Genomic DNA, 10,705 nt, shown 5'->3' on the forward strand with positions numbered 1-10,705 from the left:
ATTCTGTTTGCTTTTTTGACTGGGCTGACATTTTCAGGGGGCTAGCCACAAGGACTATGAGATCTCTCTTCAGGAGCAATGGTTAATTTAGAGTGATTGTGTATGTAATTTTCCACATGTACTGTACTTAGCGCCTAGCACTTGGCACCACTGAATTTCACCTGCTGCTTTAATGCACATTATTGTGCTATCTTTTTACAGCTTTTAACTTTAAATTTAGATTTTACAATCCTGCATGATATTGTGCTGCCTGCAAATCTTATCACCCCAATCTTCAACCTCTTCACCATGTCATTTACAAATATACTGAAAGAATAATCACTATGGTAAGGTCTTTTAATTGTGAAAATTGACCATTTATTGGAAGTTCTTTTTCCCTAGAATTTAATCTCTTACCTAGAAGACCCTATTCTTTCTCATCCCACAGCAGAGCCTTTACTGAAGGCTTTACCGTTAAAAGGTTTCTGAAAGTGTCCGAATACTAACCAGATCACATTTATCTATATAGTCATTGGCAGGTCCAGTGACCTGCAATAGATGTGTGAGGAATGGTTTCCTTCTACAACATCCACACTGACCCTTCCCCACTATATCATCATTATCCATGTGCCAACTAACCCTCACCATCCTTATTGCTTCCTTCCGTCTGCTCAATGGAACATGAGACTTGCTTTGTTACTTTCCAGGACCATCCTTAAAGACTGGTGTCACACTTGCCACTTCCCATTCTTCTGCTATTCAGCAATTTACTGATTTAGGCAGTAGATTACATCCTGTAGCTACTAGTTCAGCAGCTTCATTTCCAAATTCCATTAGCGTTGAGGATGAAAGCCATCTCCTTCTGGTGATTTCTTACTATCCATTTCATCAGTTCGTTACAAAATCTTTGCCACTGAGCCTGCTGTTGGAGTCAGTTCCTCAAACTCACCCCTGTGGGGAGCAGACCCTTCATGGGATTTTTGCTGCCCTTTTCTTCAGCGAACATTGATGCAAAGAATTCCATCTATTTTCTCTGGTCTTTTCTATCTTGTGCCCAAGCTGTCTTTTGAGATCTTGGTTCTCTGACAGGCTCTGCACCAATGGTATGTTTGAAAGTATATTCTTAGTTCTTACATCTCAGCATTTTTCCTCCTCAAATTCTTTTGGAGGTTTTATGCTTAACTTGTCAGAGTTTGTGTTCTATTCTGCTTTCCTGTGTGGAAGCAACTTTGGATAAAGCAGTCTCCAGGAACATTTATGCCTAGGCTTCTGTGTAGGATCTATTAAATCAACTTGTCGAGGCTTGAATTGGCTTTACTTTTGCCTAATGGGAGCTGGTTGAGACCATAAAGAAGATACCAGAAAGTTTTCTTCTTCCTTTTTAACAGTCTTTATTGGTTCCTAACAATGATTGTAGTGGTGAAATAGATAGTACATGCTATTAATATTACAATAGGATACACTGAATCATCCTAGCTATATTTTTTAAAAAATTAATGGAATATCAATTAACTCCATTAAGATAATGAATTTTCCTTTTATCTTTGACACCTTCAATTCATACATGCATAGGTTATTTTGCAACAATGCTGCAGAAGGTATCAAGTCTGCTGCAGTACCAGAAGCCCACTGTGCTGTTTTGTTAGCCACCCACCACTGCAAACTCCATTTCTCTGTTCTGCACTCCCCATTCTCTGCAGACACTTGGTCACACACATTTTCTACTTTCCTAGCCCTCTTTCTATAATAGCACCTCTAACGTTTCTCCCTCTCTCAGGAAAAGGTGAAAAAGTGAAAAGAAAAAAAGCTAGAGCCCCTGCTGCGGAGTGGTGTGAAAGCCATTTGTGCTCTGCACCATCTCAGTCCACATCCTATGGCCCCTCTCTTCCCCACAGTGTGCCCTCCCCTTTTGGGCAGGAGGAAAGAGCAGCTTTCTGCAGGAAGAAAGAGCCCAGTATTTCCAGGGTAAGAAGCTGCAGCTACTTAAACAGCTGGTTGGCCACAGAAAAAATGAGTCTGTGACTCTAAACCTTCATGAGTGGTTGCTCCAAAACTGGCATGGGACACGTTGGTGTAAATCCTCCAAATGTCATGTCTCTTACTGAGACACCCAAGCTCACATACCTAAAACGCACTGGAGGGATCCCAAGACTAGAAATACCCCATAGCTTTGCTCAGGCCACACATTACACCAGGGATTTCCAGACAGCACGGATTCTCTGCGGTGAGGAAATTCGCACAGCAGATCAACAGCCTGTGCCTAACTCCAGGCAACAGTATTAGGGCTTGACAGTACTTGGAAAATTGCCAAAATAGATACTGGGGAGTTGCTATTCAGTCTCCAAGTACAGACAATCTCTCAGCCTTTTGGACTCATTAACAATAACAACAGCAACAAATAATATGCAAAAAATGTTACAGTTATAAAAATAGAATGCCTATATAAAAGGAATTAAGTGTAATTAGTCTCTTTCCTGAGATTTAATTATAAAATGCATTAATAAAATGACAGATAGCAATGCCCTCTGCACAAATCATTTGAGGCTGCTTTTTTCATTAAATATCCTCATTTAACAGAGAATGAAAATGTGCATATGCAATTAATTTCATTTCATGCAGCCAGGAACTATATACCTACTCAAGACTGTTCCTTATGCACTGACAGAGGCAAACGTACACAGGTACATATCATCAGTAGATTAAAAGTACATTTAAGCAATGAAAAACCTCTTCGCTACATTAAAGCTATATTTATTTCCTTCTGATTTAGCCTGCTTCTGAACTTGTGTTTGTATGTATGTATGGCTGTTTTTAACAAGACAGGTAATAATTACTATAAAATATGGCCGGAACAAAGACTCCGCAGCTGAACTCACATGTTCTAGAAGCACTTTATTCTAATGATTCGGAGAAGCTTTACAATTTTCTTTCTAATTAACCTATCAATAGTGATGTCGCTTAAACACTCCTTAGGAATAGTATCTTCTCATTATAGCCAGAAAACATGCTGCCCAATTTTATAGCTCAGTTGTTCTTACACATGGATAGAGTGCCTGAATTAACTTGAACTGAAACAGATTTTTTTTGAGACATACACGCAAACTACTTTCATAACTACATTTAAATCATTAATATTCAACTTAATAAACATAAAGGGGAGAGGAGTATTGAGTGTTTACTTTGTGTTTGCACACTGTAAGAATATAATAGAGGAGCATTCTCGTTATCAAATGCCATCAGGTCAGGAGGAGGATCGATGGGTTTGGGTCGGCATTTGTCCCAAACGGCATGGAAATTCAGCCAAGGCCACATTCTTTAGGAAAAAAGAAACACAATGCGAAATCAATGTGTGTAAAATTGACAGATTCATAGCTGCAAAGAGCATGTGTCTTCAGAATAAATACAGCTCACGCAGCAGCCGTGCAAGCTTCCCAGGCTGGCTCGCCAACGCACTTCAACTTAAGGCTGGTGGGAACGTCCCGAGGGTGCGGAGGCCAATCACTCCAGCTTTGTAGTCTTTGCTGAAGACTGCCAGGAGGTTACAAATCAGAGCTGATGCCAGTTTGGGGGGTGTCCCGTGGTGCAGGAGCTGCCTCTTAGGAGCAGGATGAGGTCCATCCGTTCATTTCGCATGACTGGCCACCAAACAGCCGCCAGCCTTGCGAAGGGATGCATTCATTACAGCTCTGCACACGGATCCCGTGTAACACCACCTTCAAATTAAAGTTTATTCCAAAGAGCAGAAAGCAGTCTGTGGCTTTGTGAGATTAAAATATTGGATTTCAAGGGCTGTGCTTGCAAACAGTTTTCCTGCTATTTGTGGATTTAAAACTAGGTGATTAGGATGCATGCGTCCTCTCTGGCTGTCATGCAGATAGTGTACCTGAATGGCATGGGAACTGAAGGTATTATTTTAGGGATGGCTAAATCTCCAGATTTGGGGAATTGATTTTTCTGTTTATTTCTTGACAAAAATGAAATCCATAAAGTATAAAATGGCAGAGGACCTAAATGCAAATGAAAAATTATAATGTTGCTATATGGAAGTTTATCTTTTAGAATATTCTGGTGTTTGATCTGAAAAGCTTTGTATTTCCATAGAAGGCAGCTTGCTGAAATGCCTCTTAAAAATAATGGTCTAATATTCAGATGTGTCACTTTCCATGAAAGGAGCTAATGCCACAGGGTCACACCCAGTAAAAGGTTTGGACACTCAAAGCTTGATGCTACAACACCTGTTAGGTGGCTGGTGTCCCGGCAGATGCAGAGGGAAGATTAAATGTGTCAGAATGATATCCAAGCAGTCTGCAAAGAAAGTATAAAAGGTAACAAGAAAGGGTAACATAAATATACTAATAGAAATATGAAGAACAGGAGAGGTCCATTGCTTGCTGTGAACGTGGAGAAAGCTGACATATTTGGTGCTTTCTTTGTATCAGTCTTCATTGAGATGTTCAGAAGGACCATAAACTTACTACATCGACTTCAACAAAGAGAAATTAGTATAAATCAGAATAAGGAGAAAACTGCTTAAACCATACATATATTCAAGTCAACTGAACCTGCTGATGTTCATGTATGCTCAATGAATAAGAGCAACTAATTTCTAGACTACTAGTACTTGTGCCCAAGAATTCATGGAGGACAAGAAAGTTACATGCAGACTAGAGAAAGGAAAAAACTATTACCTACTTGGAAAGTCAGATAATAGAGAAAAGTTCCTTTAACTTTCATTCTTGGCAATAATCTGTTACAAGTTATCAAACAGTTGAAAAAATCCACCAAAACATAAGTTGTGTAAAGCAAATCTTGTTATATCATTTCTTATTTCTGACTTTCATTTTTATTTCTTTGTGGAAAAAGGGGAAGGAGAATTTATGAGGCATCTTCTTTTCACCTTTCAACACCACCTTGAATGAAACAGGATGGGGAAATAGATTCCAGGTGGAATCACTGTAATGTAGTTACTGAAAATAATCCCTCTCAAAGGCTGCTCTGAATGGTTTGCTCCTGAATAGTAATTACAAATGTGAAATTACATGTGGTTCTGAGGAGTGTAGGATGAAACCAGCTCAACTCAATAAATTCATTAATAATTGGAGACCTAGTGATAAATAATACAATAAAATTTTCTGATGCCAATTTATAGAGGGTTTAAAGGACTTTGAGGAACAGACTTAGATTTCAAAGTTTAAATTTCTTACTAAATTAGTCAATCTGATAAATTTCACTGAAGTGTACTGTGTTTGTTTCAGGGCAAAGAAATCAAATGCACAATGTAAAATAGGGGTAACTGTCTAGACATTACTGCTGGGGATAATCTTGGGATCCAAGCTAACATAAAGTCACAAATCTGATGGGTTACAGAAAGGTAAAGGTCTCATTCTGGGAACATTATTAATAAGTGTTTTTCCCACATGGGAAGAATGTTCTTATTCTGATCTGTTCTGCCTACCCCTCGACTTAGTAATATGTTCAGTTCAGAGACTGTGGACGGACTTGGAAAGATCCAGAAGTGAAGTATACATAAATGTCATGTGTGGCATAAAACTGCAGGTATCAACTTTTGATCCTGAAAAGAGATTCCCACATAACAGGCAGTGATTTCTTTCCAGACCTCTTTCTATGTTTAGCATTAGGTCTGGCCTCACCTTGGCCCATCTTCAATATGTGGGTATATCTAAGCTCCTCTGAAACAACACTTAATTTTAAAAAGTCATCAATAGCCCCACAATATCTAAAAATCCATTCCACAATAGAAAATATGAGAGAGCAAGCCTGGACAGAAAGCATGCAGCATGGTTTCCTTCCATATCAGACTTGAGAGAATCTACATCATTGAGAAGGAAGGGGAGGTTGCAGAAAAAAATAAAGAATTTGTACCATATTAGACACATGGGGAATCACTCCTCAGTCAAGGTTTTCTCTTTTCTATGAATTCCCAAGATATGAGTGTAAAGTCTAATTGAAACTTTTCTCAGGGTAAGGGCATTGGCAACATTTCTCTTCTGTGTTGTTTTCCTTATCTAATCAGAGCTAGGCTTGTGCTGCAAAGGCAGTATAATTCAGTTATATCTCAGTCAGTCACAAGACACAAATGCACAGAACACAATTAACCCGCTGCTCCTGCAACTATTCATTTTACCTCTGGTCTCACGCTTTCTGATGTAAATTTCAGAGCACTGCATTTTTGCAAACTTGTTTCTCTCCTCTCCTTTGGTTACATAACCAAGATGCTAGCCTTTTTTAAGCTTTCCCAGGTTATTTGCACATAAGATTTTATATTAAAAGAAGAACTATCAAATCAGCTATGTGCTGCCTACAGAGAAAAAAATATTTTAATCCACTGAAGTACAGAAAAGGTTACATTAATACAAGATAGTTCCTGCATATTGACCAATGAGAACAGAAGAAACCTAGACAGCAAGGGAAAAATGTGACATTAACTTAACCTTTTTACATATTAAACTGTATTAAAATCTTTCTTTCTGCTCTGGAGTGCAGAGGATTTTATTTGAAGGACTGTGCATGCTCTGAACAGCTTTCATCTGTACTCATTTTAAAGGCTATTTATCAAGGAGTGTTAAAAACACCTCCTTCAGTTGATCTAATCTGGCACTTCTTCTCTCAAAACATGCTAACAAGATCATTTTAAATACCTTCTACAAAACATTCTATCCAGGCAACATGACACAAAAAAGAGCTGTCTTTAAGCCTTTGGAAGATCTGAGGTTACTTTTATAGGATTTCTACCAGCATTTAATTGTTTCATGACATTTAGAAACAGGTTTTCCCAAACTGGTTGAATTTTGTCTGTATTTGGCCTGACTAGTATCCTTGTGGGGGTGCTACAAATCCGTCTTTGTGCTACAGAAATGGTAAGAGACATTTTCCATTTTTTGCTCGGAGTGTGTGCAGCAATTACACCCTGCCAACTGCTCCAGAAGTCAGGGCAAACAGCCCTGCATGGCCAAGCCCGGGGGAGATCTCGGCACAATCCAGAGAGCACCTGTGCCATGTGTCACTGTGGCCTGGATGTCATCAGAAGTGTCTGAAAACGCCTACTGCATGGTACAACAAATGCATTCTTCCTGACAAAATCCGCTAAGGAACAAATCTGCACTGCAAAAATAGGCCTTTGTGCACATAATAATCCTGATTCTTTTCCCCCACTGCGGCGTTTACGAAGTGTCAGAGCAAGGCTGAGAGGTTCTATTCCGACCAATGGCTTTTTAGTTAAGTAACGTACTGGCATATATTGTGTAGAGGATCCTGGGGGAGTTCTTAAAATAGGCTGCAACTCCTATTGACAGCTACGAATTCCTATTGAGAAACACCGTCTTAGTGCTTTTAGTGGCATTCTTTCTTTCTCTGAATAAAAGTACAGACCAGATAACTTCTTGACATCCCTGCAAGTTTTGTTTGATGCTAGGAGTCTTGTTGGTATTTTATATTAGGCACATTTATTTGGTAAATACTATATTTCAAACTCAGGAAGGAGGGAAAGCCTCTGAAGGATTACACTTTCAGTTGACAGAAATACAATAGTAGCAAAGAAAACACAAAACAGAAAACATTTCAACGTCCAAGGCCAGCATAGAGCTGGTTTTGTCAAGACAGGCTTGTAAGAGGAAAAGGAAGTGCCTGTCATCCTGAAATCTGTACAGTCTCCTTAAAAACCCCCTCTAGGATGCTTGCGGCGTTGTTGTTGTAGTGTAGTGGGTACACACGGTGAGGAAGCCCTAGATGCAGACCCAGGCAGGTGTGATCCCACTGAGCAGATGTGCTCCTCTGGCACCGATAAGCGAGTTTGCTGAACCCTCTCAGATGAGACCCTCACGCACCCCTCTTGGCTGCCCATCACGTGGACCTGCACCTCTACCAGTGCCAGGAGCTGTGCCCTCCTTCTGGGCTTCACCTGGGTCACCCCTGCGATGGGGCTGGGAGGTGCCTGCAACGCAGCTGCAAAACATGAAGTCCAAAGGCTCTGGTGATGCTAATATGAGCCTCACACGTGACCTCACCGTGTTGCTCACGGACTCACAAAAACGTGGGTGTCTGTGGTACTGCAGCACCAAACAAGCCGCACAGCTGCTGCTTACTACGCGTGCTGTCTGCCGCGCAGACCAGGCGGCAAAGCTATCGCTTTCCATTGGTGAAAGCAATCGCTCACCTATTCAAGGAGAAAGTTTCCATCATCGAAAGATAGCTCTTCTTATGGAGACAAGAGCAGAACCAAAACATCCCAGTGGGAGGCAAAGCTGGGAGGGAGACGGGGGTGGATGGGAAGACAGTGCCCCATTTTACAGCTGTCGAAATAGAGGCAGAAAACCAATAATGAAGGTACCTATGACTGGGAAGCCGGCCAACAGATGAGTTGCAGAAAACTGTAACCAGAGCCTTTGAGTCAGTTACTTTAGCTGTATGGCTCAGCCAGGTCCTGTGCTCACTCCACTCAAAAACCCTCCGTGGATAGATAGTTCAAACCATGCTCTTTTAAGAACTCCAGCAAATCTCTGTCTTCTGTTCCATAGCCACTAACCTTTCTTTGTGTAATAGTTTGCTTCATAACAACTCTTAATTTAGTGTGAAACTTTGCTACCAAGATTTGGATCTTCAAACGGTGCATCTTTGCTTTTGGACTTAGAAACGCTCTTTGCTCTGTGCAAACAGCAAGTTAGATGCAGCAATGATCCTGAGCCTGCACAACACTGCAAACTAAAGGGTAGCACAGATAACGTTTCCAGTGATTCCAACATATCACGCAATTCAAAAAAGTCTCTTACATATAGAAGACGTGATGCAAGTTGCAACGCATTATGCTGATTTCAGCAGAAGATGAGCAGCTTTTGGTAGACCACGTTCAGAATCCACTTTGGAGGTTATTTAACCTGCCAGTAATATCCCTCAGACAGACAGGAACAAATTTACCTTGATGTGTCTGTCTGTCACTCAGGTAACCTGTGATCCATTGAATATGTCTCTTTCTGAAACGCTCATTTTACTGCAATTCTGTCTGACTCAATATTCTTCTTACCTGACAGGTAGGAGATCAAATAATTGAAATCAATGGAGAAAGCACAAGGGACATGACACATGCCAGAGCAATAGAGCTAATCAAGTCTGGTGGCAGAAGAGTACGTCTGTTGCTGAAACGTGGAACAGGCCAGGTCCCAGAATATGGTGGGTTTTCATCTTTACATTTTACTATGTGCATGAACCAGTATAAGTTATATTGCTTTCAAATTAAGTAGCAATTGCAGATATTTATATTGTAATGTCCTGTGGCACATTAATTACGGGCTTAAGTGCTTACCTGAGTAGAGGTGGGCTTATTCACATGTTTAAGTGCTTCCTTGGCTCAAGACAACATATGTGTGCACATCACTGTCATCTGCTGCCCTCCCAGCACAGGCAATGGCTTGTAAGATGTGCATTGGAGGAAACACTTTGAACTCTTTAGGGGACATCTCTGAGTGTGCTGGGAGTTGCTGATTTGCCCATAAACTGCCCTTTTCCTCCTCTATTGGTACTTCTCTGCACATTTTGAATCACAGCAGATAATCTTGTTGCTGTGGAATTCCATGGCTCAGGTTTAAACTCAAAGGATTAACAATACTGTACTTCTTTCTTTGCAACTTCACCCATTATATTATCTCTGACAACATACACGGATGATCAAGTAGAAGCCAACTCTGAGTAAAAAAAGGAGACTTTGCTCATCATGATGAGAAGGCAGGATCCATTCTTCTCGTGTTTTGTTTCAAGGGGATTTCTAGGACTTTTTTGAGTATTTCAAAAAGTGTGAGTCATTTAGACAATATAGAAACCATATTTCACTACTGAAATGACAAGAAGTAAAAAATTATCCAAAGGTAATTCAAAGACAAAAAGCTCTTTTTTAAAACTGAAACCAGGGCTTACTCTGAAGTGCGGTGTGACAATGTCATATATTTACATAGGTTCTAGTATGTGCACAGCTGGGCCTGAAATCTCACAGGAAAAGGGTTTTTTAAGTGAAAATTCCTTGACTTTCTTATGCCAAGGTCCAAAACTCTATTAAACATTTCTAATATTACTTTTGAAGTTCCAGTATCATTTCCCATTAGAATCAGAAATTGCAGTGGCATATGAAAAATTCAAAGTAATACTTAGGCTTAACCATAAGTGCAGGTCAGTCTTTGTTACCCACCTACATTCATTACCTCTGTTGAAGACATTAAAGTCAGCTCCATTGAAAATCAGTGATTTGCCAGCTGTCAGTATACTCAGTAATTGCACCATTTTCTTCTCTAAACCAGAGCCAGTTCTGTGTCTGGGGCAATACCCAGGATAGTGCTTGTTGCATTTTTTCTAGCTTTCAAGTGCGTCTGAATAAGAACAGCAAGGATGGGTCATAGCCCACGCTTCTGCTAGTAAAGTTAATGAGTTATACATTTGGTGAGTAGGAACAAAGACAAAATGGCTTTTTGGGATTATGATAAATTGGTACTAAGACATTTAATATCAATTCCAGTCGATGTATAATCCTTTCAGGGAGACCTCTAAAAGACATTTAGACCACCTCCAAACCTATTTTGCAGGGAGAGGTGCATCAGTTTTAATGAAAGAACAAACAAACATCCAGGACTGATACAGCAGTAGTAATCCTTCTCAAATAGCAGAATTGTACACTGGCAGTTTTCCGGTTCCTCAGAAAACAGTTTAATCTAAGGGGGGCAGGGGC

The 10,705-nt window shown here is 40.3% G+C and overlaps 1 protein-coding gene across 1 annotated transcript in view; it reads left to right on the forward strand.

The window, feature by feature from the left end:
• The window catches only part of LOC104508548 (membrane-associated guanylate kinase, WW and PDZ domain-containing protein 2-like), a gene marked incomplete at both ends in the record, with an annotated part of 66,540 nt that extends 57,378 nt beyond the window's left edge, over positions 1-9,162 (forward strand). Inside the window, one exon of the mRNA XM_010150206.1 lies at positions 9,024-9,162. Coding sequence (XP_010148508.1) covers positions 9,024-9,162 — 139 coding nt within the window. The remainder of the gene's footprint in view (positions 1-9,023) is intronic.
• Positions 9,163-10,705: the final 1,543 nt, after the last annotated feature.

The sequence above is a fragment of the Eurypyga helias genome, unplaced genomic scaffold, assembly GCF_000690775.1.
Source record: "Eurypyga helias isolate BGI_N326 unplaced genomic scaffold, ASM69077v1 scaffold14764, whole genome shotgun sequence".
Taxonomy (NCBI): Eukaryota; Metazoa; Chordata; class Aves; order Eurypygiformes; family Eurypygidae; genus Eurypyga; species Eurypyga helias.